Genomic DNA, 22,074 nt, shown 5'->3' with positions numbered 1-22,074 from the left:
TTAAGGAAACATGTGCGATCCAAAGTCCCCCTAGACCCATGGGGGCAAACAAAACCTGTTTAGGGCCATAGATAGGAGAGCGGAGAGGAGAGTGTCTGAGGAATGGATCACCATCCTCATGAAAAACTGAAGGAGGTGAACATCTATAGCTTTTAAATAAATATAAGGAATCAGAAATACAAACTACCTCCAAGGGAACCAAAGGACCATTTGTGCTCCAGAAACTTGATTCAATGTTCCATACCACATCTGAAACCTGCAAGACACATCGGATTGGATCCTAGACCATCGGATCACTATGCCAAAGCCTCTCCATGTTTCTCACAGCATGAACGACAGCACAATACCAGTAAGTTATGGGGTGGATGTATCTATGTTTCCGTCTATTACCATCAGTGACCTAAATCAAATGCAAATTCTTGCCTTGCTGTTTAATTTTTTATTTCAAGGCATAAAAAGAAGAAAGTGAGAGACTAGAAGCTCAAGAAGTTTATAACTGACTTGCACAGATGAGACCATTACTTTAGCTAGAGTTGAGGGGATTGGAGCCCAAGTTAAACTGAGTTTTCGCCAATATGAGCCATGGTCCACCTTCTTTTTAGGTGCATTTAAGGCACCAAGAATATTGTGTATTATTAAAGGAAGGTATCAGACCCTCAAGTTCATTCAAATAATAATCCGAATGTGATGAGGTTGCTTTGCTTTGTCATTCCTCCTTCCTACCCATGGGAGGCCGGAAACATTACAAGGAATAGAGGAATTTTACCTAGGAGGTTGTAATGACTTTCAGATTAGTATATGCAACCCTTTCAAACAGCTCTCTCCTATGCAGTGGTTGTTCCAATCACAGGATCTGACATTTTATAAAACAATGACAATTACAACTAGGTCTTCAAAATGGCCCTTAAAATGTCAGCCCCCAAATCCCCCAAATGAGGGACATTTATTTTCAATGAGTTTTCTTTCTCATATTGTGAAAGAATATATAATTAAAGGGATAATTTATATTCTTTTCATAAAAAAATACTAAGTCCAGCATGAGAATCAACTATGGACAATTTCCCATATTCTCAGAAGAGGTCCTTAAGAGGTGTGGAAACATTTTATTGAGCTGGGGGACTCTGAGGTATCTGGAATACTTCCAGTGAAGCTCTGACAGACCAGATATATTTCTTACATAAAGGTCAAGAAGATTTTCCCCTCTCCCGGTTCAGGATCAAATTGTTCTTTGTAGAGTGGTGACAATGGGTCTGACACAAAGCCCTAACACAATCTCAAAGCAATAGTTTATGTATCTTTTTCTCCATCACCTTACAGCCTATAATAGAAGGATGGGGACAAAGGATCAAAGACAAAGGATGGCCTGCTCCTCCAAACAGAAAGGCACAGAGGTATTTAATTAAGTGCAAATTATTTTGAACATAAATGGGAACGTGGTCAGGAAGGCGAAGCAGCTGCCTATGCATTTAATTTGATTTCTAGGAAAACATGACGAGGAAAAACGATCAGCTAGATTTATAACTTAGAGGCAGAAACTTGCCTGATGACATCTACTAAGCTTTGATAGCCGCTTTCTCAAGGTCCTGATCACTCATCACTTCTACTTAGACCAGTACCTTACGCTTTGTACCAGTACAACCGAGCTGATGTGAACAGCTAAAGAATCTGGTCTTAAACTAAGAAAGAAAGAAAAAAAAAAAATCCCAGGCTGCGCGACTTCCTCCCACAGCACCAGGTCTAGCTCCAACGCTGGCCTCTGCAGATCCCGAGCTCCATCTATCTTTTCAAGTCTCCGCCCTCCCACTCCCCTCCTCCCCCGACCCTCTCCGCCAGGAGCGCCTCCCCTCTCTGGGACTTTCACAGCCCCCAAAGACATCAACCTCTCGATCGCTACCCCAGTCCCGCCTGCGTGGCTTCGGCGCCCAGATCTCCACTAGCTCAGTGGATGGAGATCATGATCCCAGCCGGTCCCAAGCTGCGGTGAGCGGACTGTACGGCCGGCCCAGGTCCGAGCCATCCTCGTGACGGTCCGCCTCACTCACCCTCTGTCACCTCGAGCACCTTAATCTGTTCCTCGGCCGCCGCCCGCACCTCCTGCACCGGAGACAGGATCCCGGTGAGCGTATCCACCAACACCTCCTTCAATCCTTGTGCCACTGGACCCGGCAGCCCGGAGGCCGCACCAGCCGCTGCCGCTGCCGCCATCTTTCCTCCCTTCAGCCCGCCAGCCCCGCGCCCGGGACCCGCCACTGAATGACGGCTCCTGCGCGCGGCCAATCCGCGAAGACGCGCCTGCGCGCCAGCGTTGAACGGGGCGAGAGGGGGCGGGGAATATGTCTGGCCTCCGGAGACAGCGCCACCAGGCGATCAGTGACCGAGAGCTGCACCTAAACTGAGCTGGAGAGAGGAGTTTAGGGGGTTTCCTGAAGACTAAAAGCAATTTAGCAAACTCAATTGGAATATGACCTTAAACTCTGGGATCTTCCAGGTATAAGACTGCGTTTGTGGAGAGGAGATGGGGTGGGAAAGATGTATAGGAGTCCGGGTCGGAAATAGCTGTTTTAAACCAAATTCTTCCTGCTCCTCCCTCCCCCCCCCCGCCCCGCCCCACCATCCTCCCCACCAGTGAAAGGAGTTGACCCAAGTGAGTCTTTTCATTTCTAAGCCCCAGGAAGCCAAAGGTAGGGGATAAGAAACTGAAGCTGACTGGGCAGTGGGGAGTGACCACCACCCTAAGGTGCTAGGTGCTTGGTTTCCCCGCACAGGTGAGCCCAAACTGGAAATGGCTGAGCAGAAGGGAGCACCTGCTGCTGAAGGACACTTCTTTCGAAGTAAATACTTACGTTACCAGTTGAGAAAGAGTCCTAGGAGCGAAGAAGGTTAAAAATAATCCCCGCACCCCCCCAACCCCCATAAATCAGTGGCCGGGCATTTTGAAGACAACGGAGGAGCAAGAGTAGTTCAATATAGACATCCTAGACATCCTGGGGCTGGCTCTTGGGGTGTGGAGACAGTTCTAGTACTGGAGCCAATTGAGGAGTATTATGTAGGGCCTAAAAATGCAGAACAACGGGCTCTCCCTGGTGGCGCAGTGGGTTAAAGCACCGCATTATGAAGCTCTCCGAAGCCAATGTGGCACGAGTTCAATCCCCAGCCAGGGAGCTGCTCCACATGGCACACAGCAGACCCGCCTGTTGCTCCCCTCAGCAGTGTATTTCAGTCCATCTGCCTGTTCTGCTCCCCTCTCTGTCTCTGGTGAATTCTCTCTCCCACCACACCTCTAATGCAGGACAGGCCAGAGCTGGCAGAAGGGATGGAATGACTCATGGTGTTGGGCAAGGATGTTCAAGATTAAAGAGGAATGGGTATATATTTCAGTCAGCTGTTAAGGGTGAGTGTCCTAAAATGGTTTTAGGGATTGTGATTCTCCTTTCCAAATGGCAAAATAAACCATTTTAATAATTCCTAGCCCTGTTCTAAGACTGTGGATGCTAAACTGGTAACAATCAGGGTTTAAATTACCTTGTCTGTGAATTCTTCTACAAGAAATATTCCTTCATTTATTATGAGTACATTTGTCACCTCCTGTGCTAGTGGGCAAAGTTGGGCTGAATTAAACAATTTCATAAGGAAATGATTCCTTCCTGGGCCTTGCCATTCTACAGCAGGAACAAGGCTTTTATTTTTCACTTCTTTCAGTGGCCAACAGAAGCTGAACTCTATTGGAATATCTTCTTTCCTCCTAAGTTAATTCACTTTTACTCCCACAAAAAGCTTAAGAAAGTCTAGTATGCTGTTTTCAGACACTGTGGCAGTGTGGAATCAAGAAATGTGACTCTGGGGATGGACATTTCAAATTCTGGAGGAGACAGCTCTATCCAGAGTGACCAAGTAGGAACCCTCCCTCTCCCAATCAAAAGGGTCCAGAGACTCCTGCTCAGACTTTGAGGGTCAGGCTTTTCTAGGCAGGTGGGCTTTACCTCTGGGTTAGGCAAATGACATCAGCACTCTCACATCCCTTATCAAGGAATGAGCCACAAGAAAGTGGGAACCAAAACCAGACAGAGAGGGGGCTAGAGAGAACCAGTGGACAATGCAGGAAATAACTTTATTGAAACGCAAAATGGGCATTGAACAGATGAATCTTGCTGGGAGGAGACATGCCTGATGGACAGAGGGTCCAGATGAGGGGCGATGAAGGCAGGCCACCTCCACTGGCCCTGGTGCGATTTAATTTTCAACCATTTTTTTTAATTTAAAATGCATTATTTAGGGGACTGTCCAGCTCTCTTTGTGATTGTTACCGCAACTATATACAATGTTCTGCTTTCCAGGTTCAGTTTTGCTTTCTCTATATTAGCTATAAAAGGGGCAGATTGAAAGAAGGGTGCATCAAATGAGAAAAAACAGAAACACACAGACACACACATATCCTGGTTTGGGGTCTTGTGCCCAATAAATTAAAAAAAGTCCTGCCTACCTCTTGCCTGAGGCTTGCATGCGTTTGAGAAACAGACTCCATCACAAACAGTGTTGCCTAAACCAGAATGGGGAGGGGAGGAGCAGGAAGGAAAGGAACCTAGCAGGAGTTGGAATTCATGTAAAAAGAGTATTCTGTTAAAAAGAAAATAATAAAAAATCAGGAAGTGGGTAGCTACTGCACAGCAATAGCCCAAGACTGGCTGGGAATTCAAAATGCTTGTCTTACTAGTCGACATCTCAGAGAAGCAGCAAGAGGCAGGACAGCTCACAGGAGATGCCCAAAGGCCCCTTTGTCAGCCTTCTGGGAACTGAAGGCCTGACTTCAGTGCAGTCCTTTTACATCCATTACCCGCCGGTTTCTGTCTTTCCTCCAAAGGTTTCCATTCCAGAGCTGAGGGAGCCAATATTAAGTATTTGTCCTCTCCCCACAACTCCTTCGCAGGGAAAATTTGAACAAAACCAGTTGTGAACAGCCCCTTTTCCCCCTTGGCCCCCTTGTGCTAGAATCTGAGAGTCTGGAAAGACACGATGCTGCTCAGATGTTTAAAATCAGATCTTACTGTCACCGTGGCTGAGTAGTTCTGTATCCAGGTCCTGATGTGGGGGAAAAAAGGGATGAGCCCAAGGACTCAGTCTCATCAGACTGAAGTCTGCTGTGAGCATACAATGCAAAAGGGGGTATTCCTGGGGGCCAAGAGCCCAATGGCCACTGGCTGCCTGAGGGGAGGGAGGTTCTCCTTAGGGTCTCAGACCTGACAGTGCCCTTTAAACTCAATTAAGGGGGAGGGATGTTGCAGGGAGAGTAAGTTGTCATGGAAACACAAATCAGAATTTTTTAACTTTGCCCATCCTATCACATAATCAGACAAAGGCTGAGCGTAGACACAAATAATCCAGCAGAAGAGCATTCTGGAAGAGACCTCCAGCTGCTTTTCTCTATTGAAGCCCCTTTGTTTGCAGATAGAAATTTCAGAGCTACAGATGCTCGGAAGGTTGTTTCCAATGAGAGGGGATGCAGTCACTCCCCTAACTTCCACCCAAACACACACATATCTTCTGTGTTAAATAAAAGTCAGGAAAAGCAGAAACACGAGGAAGCAGAAAAAAGTGACAGACATTAAATGTTCAGGTCTAAATCACAACCCAGGGCCTTGTTATTATTGGTCCTAAAGCCCTCAGTGTGGAAGACCTGTAACCTTGTCTTTCCCCTTGGAATAGTGAATGTCAAGCTAGCAGGCATCAGAATTACCAAGAGGCTCTGCTAAAACAGATTGCTGGGCTTTATCATTACAGTTTCTGATTTAGTAAGTCTGGGATGGGACCTCGAATTTCACTTTTAATGTTTCCAAATGCCAGTGATGCTTCTGGTCTAGAACCTTGTGTCACAACCCCTGCTGCAAGAAAGGCAACAGGAAGGAAGGTTCACTTACTGCTGTGACTATTGTCATAGAAAATTCTTCATGGCATAATCATTAGGGATCATGGCCAAAAATTAAACTGGGAGGACCTGGTAGACATATGTTTCATTTTCAACTATAATGGTCTCCTTGCAGCTTCCAATTTTCCTCTGGTGTTTTTCCATCTTCTCCAGGTCCATGGACCTTTGTATCCCTTATCAGGTTGATTTAGGACTCATGATATATAAAGCTGATCAGTTAGGAAACGTAATTAGCTTCAGGCTTTGGGGAACGCAGTGTCCTTAAGTCTGTTTTATTACTGTGGCCTGTTCAGTGGGGCCGTGAACCAGAACTCAGAACTACTGGTCACCATAAGAAGGTACCACATTCCATAGTAAAGCCATCTCCACTAGCCTACCCTCTGCCAAACACATCTCATCCCATTCTGGTGATCCTGAGTACGTTAGCACATGAACCCTGTGTTAAATATGTGATTCGGACAAGAACAACTCCCCCCAGACATCTGCCATATGGGTCTCTCTTCGATTCTGCTTTGTAGGACTTAAGTTCTACTCTGCCAGGCAAATGTCATCTCTCTGCAGGGTGTCTGTATGTGGGTGCTGGCTCAGGTGATGACATGAGGGGTCTGTGAGAAGCAGCAGGCAAGTAATGAAACAAACCAACAAAATCATTATTTTGTCTTAGGTCCTTCAGGAGTATGGAAGATTAGTTCCCGGATGTGCAATTCAAGACCAAAATTTAGCATACCAACCAGTAGGGACTTCACTGTAGGGTCTCTGTGGACTTCTAGCAAATTCTTCCTCAGCAGCCTCTAGCTGCCCAGTGGTTAGACTACATGAAAAAGATGTTGGTGAAAGGATTTACACAAAAACAGAGATAAGCACCGAGAGCAGTGACAAAACATAGGTTTTGAAAGCTACTCTCTGAAGCTCCGGAAGACAGGAAACTACAATAGCAAGCTGCCTGTGAGAGCGAGAAAGAGACACACAGAGACATCAAGTCCCACATTAGCCTCCAATTACCTAGTATTTTATTTTTAGTGCCTAGGCAGGGATTGAGAAACAGATATGCTGGATAAAACATGTCGGTCTTCTTCATCCAGAAACGAGAGGGGCTCTGGTGAGGAGCCTTTCTGGAACTGTGATGCTCCCCGCAGGCTGATGTTGGGTACTGAACATGGTTCAGTGGGCTGCTAGCCAGCTCTGGAGAGGAATGGGGCTGGGGGCTGGAGAGGAAGGGGAGAGCATGAAATCCCAGTCTCAGATGGGCTGGACTCTTGTGAGGGTACTGAAGGTTGAGAGTTAGCTGAGGGACGCAGTTTTTCCTTTTTGAGGGATCCAAATAGTCTCAACCAAGAAGCAGGTGCGTAGATAGTAGAGAAGGCTGTAGATTTGCTCTTGCCATTAATTCTAGGGCAGTCAGGGGAGCTCAGGTTTTCTGCTTCAGAAAAGTCTGGAAGAGCATCCCAAGGGGTTATAGCACCATGAGGAGGCTCAACCTACTGCAGTTGCCACATACCAGGATGCCTTGGTGAGATGACTGATCCCCATGCTGAGGGGTCCAGATGAGCAACTGTAAACAGGGTCCCAGGCTCCAGTGGGGAAGCTGAGGCTGCAATATTACCTCATCAGATGGAAACACACTTTCTGGGGCAAAACAACTGGAGACCTGGACTAAATGCAGCAGTCAAGATAAAGTAGAGGGTGGTGGACCCCAGGACTGGAGGTGCAAAGTCTCGACACGAGAGGCTTCCAGAATCAACCTGCTGAGGATCCAAATGAAATTCATGGTGGTATCCATGGTTACCAGAGAGTCAGGAATCCCTTTGGGGAGGGGGGGTTTGAGGCAGTTGGAATGGAGGAAGGGGGTCTCCCCTTTCCTTTTTCTCAAGTAGCCAGTAACATCCATGACAGAAGGCACTGGCTGGGCAGCACCGGAGAGCAGAGAGTAAGGGCTTGACCACCTGGTTCAGATGGCATGCCAAGTCTAAGCCTGCCACGGGACTGGAGCTAAGGACAGGGTTCAGAAAAGGCCTCGGTCCAAAGAAGGCCCATCTGGTCTTCCCACCCTTCCAAGCTGGAACACTCCGCTCTGTGGCCTCCTCATTCTGCACAGCAGAGACCTTAAGGCAGTGATTTCAGCACCATCCTTGGACGAACAGCCTCTTCCCACCACAGATTGCATATTTTACAGCTGAGTTGGTTGGGGATCTTCACAGCTCATGGAATTAGCAGCAATAGCAAAAATTATCTCCACCACAGAGGACCCCGCCGTCCCTGGGAGCTACCAGGTGAATGCAGAAACTCTTCTCGGGAGCAGTCCAGATCGTCTCTGGAACCCACATGATAGTATTCTGGTAGAAGATTCGGGTACATCTTCTCCTTTGTTGGGGAAGGACAGTTGTGTGGGTTGGTATGGTGTAGGGTCTTGTGCTACTTAGGAATCCGAAGTGCAAACTCTCGGGCCCAAGTTCATCGCCTATCCCTGTTCTGCAGAGCCCAGATACTTCACCACGCTTAGCTTTCAGAAATGGAGGAAGCAAACGTGCTCATGTGACACAAGCGATTTCAGTCTTTTAGGATTCCATCTTAACTGACTCCAGAGCTTCTGTCCCCAGGGTATTAGGCCTCTAGTCACGGGCTTCCTTATAGCTGGCACTTTGACTTTTGGCTAATTTCTTAGTGACTCAGAAGGGTTAGGAAACAGGAATGTATACTTAGTGGAAGTTAACATTTCCTATTCGCTGAACTTAAAGGGACCTTGCTTGTCCTTTTTTTTTTTTAACCTAGTGGCTGGTACTCAGTAAACAATAGATGTTTATCGAGTAAAGGAATACGAAGTGTCAGATCACCAGGCAATGCTTGTCAAAGTGGGGTTCCTTTGGGAGGCAGATTTTGGCCACCCCGTCAAATTCCTTGCACCTTATATTCTGAATGGGAGTATCGCGTGTGGATGTCCAGTCTTGTAAGTGAATACTCACTTGTCAAAGACATAAATAAAGGCCAGTTAGGAATTCTGGGTTCAGTCAGACAAAGTGACTGCCATCAGAACAGAGCAGTGAGGGGCCAGAGTGGCCAATGGGGGGAGAGCTCTTTTGTCTTCTGCTTCCTGTAGTCCATGAAGGTCAGAGTAGAGCTTCTGTCAGGATGGGTGATGTACTGGCATTCCAGGGGTGGGCAGGCAAGCTCCCAGAAGGGACATGGGCTTTCTCAAAAGGGACATCACGCTCTTCTTTCTAGTGCTTTGTGCCGCAGAGAGCCCCAAGGATGCCAGAGAGAGTGGTGTGGCAGGTGTCTGGCTGGTACCAATGACATGACATCAGATTCTCCCAAGGAAAATCCACTTGGAAAAGCTCAACAAGCCCACATTGGAAAAGCAGCTTAAGCATCTCATAGGTATGTGAGGAGATGGGAAAAGTAAACAAAACCAAGAAAGAAAAGGAAAATAAATAGGTAAATGGGAGGAGGAAAAATAGAAACAAAACAAAAATAAAAATATAAAACGCAGGGTTTATTGACTCTCATGCATGTTAAATTAGCAGGTGGAAGACAGCTGGCGGGCTTTCTCTGAAGGCCTAATGTTGTTCTGTGGTCTGGCGACTTCTTCCCCCGGCAGCTCTCTAGTCATCGTCCCTCCGTCACCCGAGGGCAGCAGCGGGCAGTGCTCTCTTTACCTTGGCAACTGGTTCCCTCGCTCCAGATTCATCTTTTCCATTTTTTAAAAAACTGTTTACAGATTGATTTAAACATCTTTTTAAACCACATGCTTCTTTTTCTGGGCTCCAGCCAGCTCTCTGGGAGAAGAGTTGTTGGCAGTGGCGATGGACCTGGGGAGGGGCTGAAAAAATTGGGGGGCCTCCCCACACCGGTCTGTCTTTCTCGGAGCTGTTCTTGAAAATCAGTTAGGAATGACTGCAGGTTTGGTGTTTTTGTTGTTGCTGTCTTCTGAACCTCTCTCGAGAAAGCCCAGGAGTTTTTCATTGAGACAAGAAATTAAGAGAAGAGACCCAGAATCATGTTTTCCCCAAAGTCATGTGAGGAGACCAGTAAATATAGGGGACACAAGTTCCCAAGCTCCACCCACCAATCCTTCTGAAAGGTGCAGCACCGAGAACCTGCCCCTTGCCCTCACCGCCTCCTCCCTCCTGCTCGGTCTCTGGAGAGCCAAGAGAGGGGAGGGGGGCTAATGTGGCTGGTGCCAGCATTCTGCTGTCCAGGGTCACAGTAACTGCTGGACCTTCAGAGCGTGGCCTGGAGGTTGGGGTCCAGGATGGTTTCTCGATCTGGAGACTCGATGTAATTGGCAGCTTCTTGAAGTTTCAGCAGCATAGCCATCTAGAGAGGGACAAAAAGACAAGTTAACAAGGGTTGGGATTCCAGGTCCTGCACTTAGGAGGAACACATAAAAAAACGACATTGTAGGTCTCATCCTTAGCTCTTAAGTGATTTCCAGCCCAGAGTGTTTAGAGGTCCCGAAAGCCTCAATGAAGGCTTTTACCCAAAATAAAGGCGTGGCGACAGACATGTAGCAGTCTCACAATTCAGATGCCAGCTGTGATGCCAGAGACAAGACCACCTTCCAGGCCTTCCAGTCCAGCGGAGGCCTGCACACAGCCGCGAGGACTGCCAGATGTGGTTAGTCCCGAAAACACCTCAGGCTGACTCCTTCCAGTGAGTTATTACCCAAGAAGCAAAGAACTCAGCATTACTGTAAATCTGTTTGTCCCCAGGTCACAGATCATCTTGCGTCATGTCAGGTCTAAATTCTTCAGTGTATTTACCTCCTCTCCTCTTTCTTTGTCATGTTCCCTTGACATTTCAAGACTATGACCCTCCATTCCAGCTAAGTTGTCCAGTTGATTCTCAACAGATACTGTCTTCCACCTGTCTATTGATAGGATTATCAATCATCTTCCCATTTATTCATTTATACACACAGAACTGGGGTATAGGCCAGAGGTGTGTGTGGGGTGGGGGGTGGGGTGAGAGGACTCACCAGAGACAGAGTAGGGAGCAGGACAGCCAGATCTACTGACCCGAGGGCAGTAGCAGGTGGGTCAGGAGAGGTCTGCCATGCCAGGCGGGTGACCCCGGGGCTGGGGACGAAACTCATGCTGCAGTGGCTGCGATAGCTTCATAGTGCTGTGCCTTAATCCACTGTGCCACCAGGGTGGTCCCCATCTTCTCATTTAAAAGTGTTTTTACACAGATAACCTATTTTCCATACAGTCAACATTTAAGTAAAAGTGTATAAAAATATAGGCTGTGTAAAATATATATTTCTATGTTTTTACTAGTGGCATCATTTCCTACTTGAAAGATAAAACCACAAGGAAACAGGACTTGCACAGGTGGTTGCACTAACGAATGGTCCCAGGGCAGAGTGTGGGGGTCTCGCACACATGTGTGCACGCACGATGTGAACTGGATGCCTCCTGTCTTAATATGCAAATCCTCAACTACTGGACAGGAAAGGAGCTTTTTTCTTGGGCCCACTAACCCCTTGACTTTCCTCTAGCTAAGCGCCTATTCATATCCTGTTGTCTATTCTGTTTGGAACTTTGGAGGAAGTTCCATGTGTTTTAGCTCTCAAGCCTCTCTTGGTCAACAGCATTGCAAACATTCCTCTTTAGTTGGTTACTCGTATCAGCCTGCTCTCTGCAAGGGCCTCATGAAGCCCCCCAATGAAGCAGCCTGCGGCAGGTATCAGCAAGGAGGAAGAGTGGTGGTAGATCCTGCACTCTGGTTGACATTCTTACTGAGAGTTGCCTGACTCAGGTCTTGGCTAGAATACATCTTGCTGGGATGCACTATTGTTTGTCTTAAGGTAGGCCACAGGCACCCCATCTTTACATATTTTTATTATTTTATTTTTGTGTGCAGAAGAAGTAGGCTACAGGCCAGAGGTGAAAGGGGTGGTGAGAGGATTCCCCAGAGAGACTGGGGAGCAGGAGGACTCTGCTAAATACACGGCTAAGGGGAGCAGCAGGCGAGACAGCAGAGGTCTGCTACACCATGTGTCGACACCCCATCTTTATAATGCAGGACTCTGGTTGTCTGAGCCTCTCATTGGCCTCATCTCATCTCAACCTGTCGATTCCCCAGCTCCAGTTCCTAGCAGGGCCTGCCCGCAGAGCTCAATTCTATGACACCCTTAAGTTTACCGTTGAATGGCGTCTACTCACCAGAGGGTCTGAGTCCAGAGAGCTTGGGGTGCTGTCCTTGACTGTCCTGTCCTCGGGGGGCGAGGCAATGCTGTGGGGGCCCACGGTAGGTGGAGGCAGGTGGTAGAGCTTGGACTGGTCCTGTTGGGCTGAGGGCCAGGGAAGAGTGTCTCGGACCCACTCCACTGGGTCCTCCCATGCGGCTTTCTGTCCGTGCACCTGGAGAGGAGGAGAAATGTGGTTACTGGAACAGGAATTCAGAGAAGAGGGCTTGTTCCTGTAGCCTCCTGATGGGGCTGTGGATTTTCTGAAATGTCAAAAAGCCTTGAGGCTCTGATTCCCGTGGAATTTTCTTTGAGTTTCTCAACAAGGGAAACAAAGTGGTCAAAATGGTAAAAGCTTGGCAGACTGTTTTAAAACAGTCTGCACACATCTAATATCTCAGCAATTTTATTTTTCAAGTTGGAAAATTTAGTCCAATTTAGTCACAACACCTTTTCCATTTTTTTTTCACTTTCTTGAAAATAAGTTATCTGCACAGAAATGTGTTTTAATAAAAAACTACTAATGACAATGCAAAATTAAATAAAGTGGTAATTTCTGGAATCGGCCTGTAGACAGTATCTCTGGAAACTTGCCATGTGGTCAGGGGATGTCTATTATAGATGGCATCCATGGGAAAGACATGGCTGGTAGGTCCAGTCCTGTGTCATAACTCACTAGTGCTGCAGAGGCTTTGGTGAAGATTATGCCCTAGTTTGCAAGTGAGAAAACTCAGGAGGTTTTTGAGAAAATACAATCTCTTTTGCACCAAGTTTCATTTCATCCTTACAAACAACCGAGTGATTTAGACACTGCAGAATTTATTATCTGTCCCTCTTTCTCTTTTTTGACAGATGACAAAGTTAGAGCAGGTTAAGCAGCTTGGCCAAAGTAATACTCTAATTGTAGTTAGCAATAAGCTAAGGCTGTGATAACAGGCTTCGGCATTCGAGCTCCATTGTTTTACCATTTGCTCTGATCCCTGCAAAGTGGGCTGAGCCTGAAACTGGAGCCACTCCCCCCGAAGCTGCAGTGGGGGAACCGTTTGCTGAAGAGTAACAGAAGCCAGGAAAGTGGCTCAGTCTGTCCAGCACTGACTCCGTCTGTCTGGGAGGGAACCTGTCCAACCTCAGCAGCCCAGGTTTATCACTGGAAAAATGTTTCGACTTTGTTAGACGGGGCAGGCAGCCTGACGTTGGAGACAGTGTGAGGGTCGGCTCACCTTGATCCCATCCTTGGCTCCTTCTTGCAGGTAGGGAATGATGGAGTTGTTCCACAGGTCAATGAACCAGGTCCGGAAGTCCTCAATGCCAATGGGACAGGACAGGAAGAAGCAGGGGCCTGGGGGAAAGGTCAAGAAGATGGCTGAGAATCCAGCTGTTTCCAACCTGTGGCCGCTTTTGCTCCTTAATGCCAGGCAGCGGGGTCTGGTAACCACAGGCCAAAATTTAGAGCGGGACTCTACTGAGACCACTGTCAGAGGGAGCTGCGCGCCTGGCTGGCTGTCACAGGTAGCACTTCACCAGATGGAAGTGAACTGAGGAACTGAGGGAAAGCTTGTCTACTCTCTGCTAAATGCTTTCCCTCCATTTAGCTGTGGGCAACTTCCCCCAGGAGCTGGATCAGCTTTACCCAAATCATGGTAATGTCTGTTTAGTAATGACATGGATCTAAGTCTGAAGTTACAAGACTTGCAAGTCTTTTACATGCTGAAGGCTCTGGAAAGAAACGGGGACACCCCTCAAGTGGCAACGTAGGAAAGGGAAGCTGAACCCCAGTACCGATGAGGAAGTCTGAGGTGCTGTGCTTCTCAAGGAAGGTGTGGAGGTGATACCACAGCTTGGGCACCCAGTCGAGCACTCGCAGCAACTCCTCCTTGTTGGCGTTGATGTCACTGTCTGATTCTACCAGCTTCCTCCGCAGATAACGAACCAGGAAGCCGTTTGCTGGCTCCACGTTGTTGGAGAAGGTCAGCATCCTGCGCCGGACGTGAGGGGGTCAGAGCGGCCATGGGCACTCACGTCCCCAGCCAGTACTCCTCCTGCCTGCCTCCTGCTAATGCCTGCTGGGTCTCCCTCAAGTAACAGTGGGCTCAGCTGAACTCAGGGCAGTGGCCTGGGCAGGCGGGCCAGCTCTCAGGGCAGGGGCCTGCTTCCTATGACTGTCTGACTCCAGTGACCCGCATGAGTCTCAGGAACAGAGAGCTGGTCTTGAGAGGTCTAGCTGCGTGTCTCCTGGCAGCGCAGGCCTTTCCTTCTCTCAGCTCCTCCTCCTCTCTGTAACGAACTGGCAGTATACTACCCTTCCTTTTCAGTCTAGAAGGCTCTGATTAGTTCTCTCTTCTGTTACCTGCTGCCCCCTTGCTGGATCCTGGGGTCTAGCTAGTTTGTCTTTCATAGGGTCGGAAGACCCATCCAGCGCTACAGTTTTTACCTGAAGCTCAAGTGTAAGCCGTGATTGGGTGTCATTTTTACAGGCTGGTTGGTGGTACCTATAATATAGGGACTGTGGGAAAGAGAGAAGAAAAGATTCATTGTTAAGACAATTACTTTCTGCACACGCACCCTGTGGACAGCTCAAGGTTGGCGCGGACAGGCTCTCCTTCCTTCCGGGAGGGTGCGTTCGGTCCTGACACAACTTACCATTTGTGATACTTGCAGGTGAGGGCCCCGTTAACCAGTTCGCTGATGGAGCCTGCTTCACTCAGGTCGTCCAATAGGATCACCAAGGGGACGTCTCCAATCCCAGTTTCCCGGTCTATCTGGTTGGCCAGGTTGGAGAGATATAGCTGCAGATCCTGGAAGCAAGGCATGGGTGTCGGCGTCAGGAGCACTGAGCACCGCGCCTGCCTTGGGAGATTCTCTGCTGTTTCTGGGACCCCTGGACCTTTGGTTACTCTATGACACACAGGACATGTGACGTGGAGGCCAACCGCCAGAGCCCCTAAAGCGACCTCTTATGCAGTGGCATCTCCACCCCCCAAAGGAAGGGACATGTGCTATTTCCTAACCACTTTCCTCTCAAGTGGCGCCACCCTGGGGAGAACCAGGATCTGGGCAACTCCCATCAGCATGCGCTCAGGGAACAATAGCCAGCTTCAGTCCAGGGTGGGACATTTAGCTCTGAGGGCCTCTTCCCAGGGGGCCCTAAGTCTGAGAGTGATACCTGAAAAAATGGCAGAGAGGACTGCAGGGTGGCAAAGAGTGGGAGGACAGGGGGCCAATCAGTCAAGGGTCATAAAGGGAGAAGGGTTTAAAAAAATAAAAAAATTTTTAAAAATTATAAAGGGAGAGGAAGTTAATGGAGGCAAGGGAATGAGCGGAGAGAGATGAGGAGGGCAAGTCTGGAGAGAAACTGGCTTTGGGGAAAGATGGGAGGTGCGGGGGAAAGGGGGGGCACAGCAGGGAGGGGCTGGAGCAGAGGTGAGGGGGAGAGGAGGACAGGAGGGGGGGGTGCCGAGGGCCTGGGGGCCTGGGCAGAGGCGGGCAGGCCTCTCGCAACCACCTTGCAGGACTGCTGGTGCATGTTGAAGGTGCTGACGATGCCCTCTGTGACCTCGCGGCCTGAGCGCTCCACCAGGTACTCGGCCAGCCGGTTGGTCAGGTAGGTCTTGCCGGTGCCGCTGGGGCCTGAGAGGACGAGGCGCCGGTGCTTGAGCAGGAGGCTTATGTAGTGCTGCATCATCGGCTTGGGGATCAGCGTCTCAAACACCAGGCTGTCGACGCATTTCTCCTTCAGACCTGAACCCCAGAAAGCACAGTCATGGCCGGGGCCCTGTAGGTGGCCAGGCACCCTCAGGGTTCACCTGTCTACCTGGGAGCCTGCTGAAAAACTCAGAGCCACTTGCAAGTGGCTCCACAGGGATCCCAGAACCCCTATGTTTTGTAAAGAGATCTTATTTTTAGGGACATGCTGTGAGCTGCAGGTTCGTGGGTGGAAGGAGAAGCCCAGACTTGGCAGACATTTCTCGGGAACCGAAGTGCCCCTGGGAAAAACATTAACACTGGCTCTTAATCATCGGCTTAGCTCTTATGATACTTAAGCACAGCGATGGTCTTAATGCAACTTCTCACTAAATTCCTGTTGAATGAAAGTATGTTGAGTTATCTAATATGCTCTTCCTTCCTTCACTGCATATCACTGTACCCCAAGAGACAAAGACTGACCTTTGAGGGAGACTGATATGTTGTTGACACCTCGGCGGCAGGGGGGCATCTCTGGGGGTTCGGCCTCCAATACCCGTTTCACGTGGCTGAGGCTGTAGCCGTGGATGGACTCAGTGCTCAGCCCCAGGGTAGAGGCGGGGTCCATCTTTGAAATATAGTCCTGAAGGAAGGGAGATGGCGGTGAGGAACACAGGCAACACACACGTTAAAAGTCACCAGAAGAAAAGAATACGAAAGAATACGAGAGGGATGGAAAGGGGATGGCGGACAGGGAGGAAGAGTGTCCCATTCAGCATTTCTCCACAGGGTGCGGATGGATGGTCCCCAGGACTGCGAGGAGTGGTGGGGGCAGGAGAAGGGGGGCCTCACCCAAAAGGACCCGTGCCCCGAGCCCCCCAGCTCTTACCTCGAACACCTGGAACACAGCCTCGTCCAGCATCTTCCAGTCAACTTTCCCACTGACCTTGCTGCATCCCAGGAAGAACTCCTGCTGCTTCAGGTCCTGCAAGGGCAAGGAGTGGGGCTGACTCCAAGCAGGGAGGGGCTGTGGGCCTGAGGACCAAGCATGCAGGTGGGGGGCGCCCCAGCACCCAGAATCTGCGGGGCTAGAAGTGAGTGTGGCGGGCCCTCCCTGCGGCTCCTTACCCCTTTGATGATGCGCTGTGGGGGCATCCGCACCACCACCCGGAGCGTCACTTCCTCCTTTGGCCCACAGGTGCTGATGCCATCCATGGGCGACAGGTCTGTGGGCCGTGGAAAAGGACCGCTGGTGTTAGGGGACCCGAGCTCACCCCGACCCCGTGCCCTCATTTTTTGCAGTAACTCTGTCTACCACCAGGGTGCGCCCCAGACAAGAGCCCTGTGTTCAGAGGCCCACTCACTCTTGGTGTTTCAGGACACTGACTGAAGGCATGCTACCTTCCTGACCTAAGAAGATGCCCCCAGAGTGAGCGAGTGGGTATTACAGGGATCCCTTTTTTCTCTGTACCCTTGTGGGTCCTTCTCCCCAACAAGTACCTGTGTCTGCAAGACTTGGCGTGAAGGAATGGGTGAGCGCCAGGCCCAGTGTGCGGCGAGGGGATGATAAGGCTGAGGGCCCAGGGGCCTGCCCTGGGGTGGAGCCCGAGGAGGGGCCCGGGGCCACCTTCAGCCGGTCGTTCTCCGCCTTCAGCAGGTCCACCTCCAACTGTAGGAGGGACAGACAGGGGTAGCGGCGGACGGGCTGCCGGTCGGCTGCCCCTGCCCGTTGCCCTCTGCCTGGCACTGACCTGCATGTTGTGCATGGTCTCCCGAAGCTGGTCAAGCTGATGTGCAGAGTTGAGGGCTTCTAAGCGGATGTCTGTCAGCTTCATCTCTTTCTCCCACAACTCCGAGCGCAGCTCCGATACCTCCTTCTTCTCTGGCTCCTCCTCCTCGTTGGCATGGAACAGCCTCGTGTGGGGAACCGAGTGAGCAGGGGCCCTGTGAGAAAGTGAGACCCAAGTCAGGCTCATGGCAAGTGGAGATGACCCGAGGCTGGATGGTGGCCGGGGTGTGCTGGCTGCTGCCCACACACTCCGTCGGTAGAGACAGGGAACGTCCCCTCTGCCCAGGGAGGTGAAGAGGGGGGTGTCTTGTGTCCAGGGTCAGAGGACTTTCTGTTCACACTGGGGCCGGGCCGCGTGGCGGGTGGCGTGAACACTTACTCGGTGACGTCAGTGGTCACAGAAGACGAGTTGGAGGACTTGATGGAGGGTGAGGCGGTCTCTGTGGAGCCATGCTGAAGTTTAGGGGAGGAGGGGGCTGAGGAGTCGGGAGTGGCAATTTCCTCAATATCGGAGTATGAGGATGCTGACTTGGGTCCCTTTTTTATACTGAAGGCTTTGTTGAAGGAACTTCGAAGCTAGAAAAAAGCAGATCCAGGTAAAGGGACATCAGGCCCCACTTGGGATGGGGGAGGATGCTCGGGACCTCTGAGACAGAGGTACAGAGGCAGGGGGCTCGCTGGCTGCAATTAAGCCTTGCTCTTTTAGGCTTCAACGGGTAAGGACGGAAGAGTTGCCTAGAAATTAGAGCTGAGAGAAAGAGTAGAATATGGTTTGCTGCTATTACAGGCTACGGGAATTTCTTGGGTCTTTTCTCTTTCGGGGGGAACTGAGTCCACAGAGAAGAGCCCCCAGAGGGCACAACGTACACCTCTCAGTGATCCAATTTCACCTGCTCCAGCAGACCAGTCTAGCATCCAGCTCTCTGAGGGCCTCTGGCCCACTTCTGACCAGGGCTCAGCCCAGAGTGTATTCACCGTGCATCTATCAATCAGAAACCAACCGGCCACGTGATTCTGTGGAGACCCCAGAAGGACTGCAGTCGAGTTTCTTTTAGGGTCTCCTGTGCTCAGCACGGCCCAAGATGGTCTACATGACCCTATGAGGCGCTTTCTCTACTTGCTCTCAAATACCCTAGGATAAGCGTGATCCTGCAGAGGCCTTGGGGTGATCGCAGCATTGCCAAGCTCAGGTGTTAGGATGTGAGCTGGAGAGGCAAACCAGGGTCCTGTCCCACACCCACTCACATGCATCCACACGGCATGCACACACACACAAGGACACGGAGATGGCAGCAAGAGACAGAGTCGGGGTCGAAGGCTGTTGGGGAGAAAGGCAAACCCAGGTCTCTGGGACAGTGAAAGAAAAGAAGGGAAAATTTGAGAGTGCTCTTTTGAAATGTCGCTCCCAGAGCACAGGAGGGCCGACGGGATGGCTGGAGCTGGTGGGTTATGTGCTGGGGTCTCCATTAGCTGGGGCATGGAGGGGGGCCAAGGCCGGCCGCGATGGGGTGTGAGAGAGGACGCGTGCCCCTAGCTGCAGTGGTGTGCAGGGCAGCATCACGCCGGCCATCAGGCTTCAAGGGTACCGAGGAGCCCAGTTCTCTGTGGAGATGAAGAACTGAGGCTGAAAGGCCAGAGTTGAGTTGCCTGAGAGTGAGTCACTCAAGGAGGGGCGTGGGGCTAGAACTCAGGATACCTAATTTTTAATCTAACCACAAGGCACAGAAAGCAGTCCTGTGGCCAAGATCTGCCAGGGACATGTCTTCTAAGATCGTTATGATCCAGAGTGAGAACAGTGAGGTGTGAGGGCCAGTGTTCGTTCCCGCAGCAGAGCTCTGGGGGCTGCTGGCTGTGGTCACGTGGAGGACTCTGTGCAGGAGCCTGGGAAACAATGGGTCAAGCCAAGACCAGGCCGAACGAGGTGGGGCCATTACTGAGGGCATCTGAGTGCTCCGTCCCTACACACTGCATTGCCGAGATGGCGGTGTCTATCCATCCTGACGATGGTATCAACTTAAACAGGCAGCTCATTGGGCTCGTGGAGAACACATCCGGGAAATGCTAAGGAATCAAGTCTGAAAATTTATTCTGGCCTTCTATGCCCACCTTGAGTATGCGCCACCCTTCTCACTCAGTGCTCTGGCCACCCCTCTGCTCCCCTTCTGACCAGAGCAATCATCCTATCACCCCTTCTGCTCAGACAGTCTTTGCAGAAAGCATCCTAACACTTGCTTCTTTGGCCACAACCCCTTCTCGTCTTGCCTTTCCCCTGCTTTGCAGGGATTTGCTGTCTTCTCTAACTCGTCTCTCACCTACGTGCTCCCTGGGCACCGTGGCCTGAATTAAGCACCTGGTACTGCTGTGCTCTAAGTGTTGTGTGTACGACATGGCTCTCCAGCAGTCCTGCAGGGTTCTCTGTGACGGAGATCACAGACTGCAGTTTTACACCCTCACGACACCTCGTGTCACGGCGGGATGGGGGAGAAGTAGCCCCCAGTGAGGGGTTTGTATGGGAAATTGTGGGTTCACTTTCCATCTGTCCTAGACGAGACCCTCATCCCTGAAATGTTTCTGCAAACTCCATGGATGCTCAGAGGGCCTCCAGCTTTAGGGTCACTCACGGGGTCCTGGACCGGGTCACAGCCTTCACCTGGCTCTGGCTCACCCGACTCTGGAGCGAACCCCTCAGGCAGCGCTCAGCCTGAATGGGCCTGGCATTGGTGATCCAAAAGATGTTCGTCAACCAGTGACTTTCTTCCTTTTCAGGCTTACAGGCTTGATGGGATGAAAAATACGAAAGCTCACTTTCTGGACAGAAGGAGCTCCATTTGCTTTTTGTTGTGGGAGGAGACAGGAGGGAAGAGAAGAGGATTTTGTTTGACTTTCCCACCTGGCCCCCAACCAGGCCACTCCTCTGTCCTCACGTGGGGCAGCGGGATGGACCATGCAGTGGGGTGAGTGCGGGGCTCTGGGTGGTGGTGATCGTTAGTTTTATGAGTGGCTGTTCCTTTTTTAGGGGGAGGGAGTTGCTCTGGGAATAGGGAAGGTATATGGCAAAGGGAAAGAGAAAACAAGGGAGAGGAACTGGGTCTCTTACCTCATAGACCTGGAAAAAAATAGGGATTTGAAGTCAGCATTTTGAAGGGGGGAGAAAAAAAGAAGCAACACTTAATCACTCATTTCACACAGCAGGGACCTATCTGTACTACACCAAGATCTGTGGGCCCATCTTACTGAACAGGGGGCAGAGGAGCGAGGGGTGTCCATTTAGGGTCTTCTTCCCACAGGCAACAGAGGAGCTGGGAGTGCTTTAGGTCTGCCTAAAGGATTTCAGAAAGATCATCCAAAGTCAGGTGAAGGTGGGCCCTCCCTGGTGGCACAACAGGTTAAGTCTCAGCACTATGAAGCTCTCCGCAGCCACTGCAGCACGAGTTCGATCCCTGGCCAGGGAGGGAGGTGACCCACAGGGTGCAGCAGACCTCTCCTGACCCGCCTGCTGCTCCCCTCAGCAGTGTGTCAGTCGGCCTGTTTTGCTCCCCATTCTGTCTCTGGTGAACCCTCTCACTGCCCCTATACCCCTATACCTATACCCCAGTTCATGTGCATAAATAAATAAATGTTTAAAAAAAAGAAAGAAAAGAGATTATCTGGGGAGAAAAGTCAACAACTATCTCTGGACCAAAGAATGAATGGTTCTGTTCATAAAATCTCTCTGGGATATAGAAAGAAGTGTGTGTGTGCGGGCAGGGGCAGAGGGTGGGGTGGGGGGTGGGAGTGGGGGTGTGAGGGGTTCTAGATGTTCACTTTTGGATACTTTCTTGTTTTCCTTCTGTTGCCAAATACGTCTGACCTAGTTGGATGTCGGATGGCTTGGACAGGTGGAGGAGACTGGAGGAAAGGACAGGCTAGCAGGCCTGGCTCTGAGCAGGCTTCACGCTGGCGTCTAGACTAGGAGGACTCTGCCGGGCAGTCCTGGAAAGCTGTGCCGCCTGTGCTGACGATGCAGTCCCTTAGGCTCTTCTACGTGGTCCCCTCCCCCAAATCCTTGACCTACCCAGCTCTTCTTTTTCTTCTTTTTTGCATCAGCATCCTTGCCACTGCCAACGCTGGAATGGCTGGTGATGCTGTTGAGGCTCGAGATGCTGTCTGAGGAGTTTTGTCTCTTGATCCGGAGTTCTGGGGGCCAAGTACAAGTGGAAAGAACACAGACAGGGCTTATGTAAAGAAGGCATGAGACTTATGGCGAATCTAGCTACAGGAGGTAGAGGAGAAGGGAGCTAATCAATTCCCAGGTCCTCGTGATTCACTTTTAGGATCATTCAACACTGAGAGCCAGCTGTTTCAGCATAAAGAAAGTTAAAGGGAGAAATTATTCCTGTTTGGATCTCTCCAGTGGTGTAAGGGTTAAAAAGTCTCAGTGCGGCCCTCCCTGGTGGCGCAATGGGTTGAAGCACAGCATTAAGAAGCTAAAGCCACTTCCTCATGGGTTCAATTCCC

The 22,074-nt window shown here is 50.4% G+C and overlaps 2 protein-coding genes across 7 annotated transcripts in view; both read right to left on the bottom strand.

Moving 5' to 3' along the window:
• Positions 1 to 2,230, bottom strand: part of IPO9 (importin 9) — a 43,717-nt gene extending 41,487 nt beyond the window's left edge. For all 3 annotated transcript variants that reach the window (XR_001145592.1, XM_004685499.2, XM_012726902.1), the window contains exon 1: positions 2,043 to 2,230. Coding sequence is in view for 2 of the 3 variants with exons in the window: in XM_004685499.2 (XP_004685556.1) it covers positions 2,043 to 2,205 (163 nt within the window). In the remaining variant the exon portion in view is untranslated. The remainder of the gene's footprint in view (positions 1 to 2,042) is intronic.
• Positions 2,231 to 4,095: 1,865 nt separating this feature from the next.
• Positions 4,096 to 22,074, bottom strand: part of NAV1 (neuron navigator 1) — a 160,729-nt gene continuing 142,750 nt past the window's right edge. For 3 of the 4 annotated variants that reach the window (XM_004685497.2, XM_012726826.1, XM_012726827.1), the window contains 15 exons: positions 21,632 to 21,753; positions 20,675 to 20,683; positions 17,957 to 18,153; positions 17,540 to 17,732; positions 17,289 to 17,457; positions 16,917 to 17,014; positions 16,678 to 16,773; positions 16,272 to 16,431; positions 15,610 to 15,845; positions 14,748 to 14,902; positions 14,539 to 14,610; positions 13,887 to 14,083; positions 13,328 to 13,446; positions 12,085 to 12,282; positions 4,096 to 10,234 (listed from right to left, as the gene is read on the bottom strand). In XM_004685497.2, coding sequence (XP_004685554.2) covers positions 10,139 to 10,234; positions 12,085 to 12,282; positions 13,328 to 13,446; positions 13,887 to 14,083; positions 14,539 to 14,610; positions 14,748 to 14,902; positions 15,610 to 15,845; positions 16,272 to 16,431; positions 16,678 to 16,773; positions 16,917 to 17,014; positions 17,289 to 17,457; positions 17,540 to 17,732; positions 17,957 to 18,153; positions 20,675 to 20,683; positions 21,632 to 21,753 — 2,117 coding nt within the window. In that variant the 3' untranslated portion in view covers positions 4,096 to 10,138. The remainder of the gene's footprint in view (positions 10,235 to 12,084; positions 12,283 to 13,327; positions 13,447 to 13,886; positions 14,084 to 14,538; positions 14,611 to 14,747; positions 14,903 to 15,609; positions 15,846 to 16,271; positions 16,432 to 16,677; positions 16,774 to 16,916; positions 17,015 to 17,288; positions 17,458 to 17,539; positions 17,733 to 17,956; positions 18,154 to 20,674; positions 20,684 to 21,631; positions 21,754 to 22,074) is intronic. The other variant, XM_004685498.2, reaches the window with a different exon arrangement.

This window comes from Condylura cristata, unplaced genomic scaffold (assembly GCF_000260355.1).
Source record: "Condylura cristata isolate star-nosed mole 26May11 unplaced genomic scaffold, ConCri1.0 scaffold00018, whole genome shotgun sequence".
Taxonomy (NCBI): domain Eukaryota; kingdom Metazoa; phylum Chordata; class Mammalia; order Eulipotyphla; family Talpidae; genus Condylura; species Condylura cristata.
This window is presented reverse-complemented; position numbering and strand designations above follow the sequence as displayed.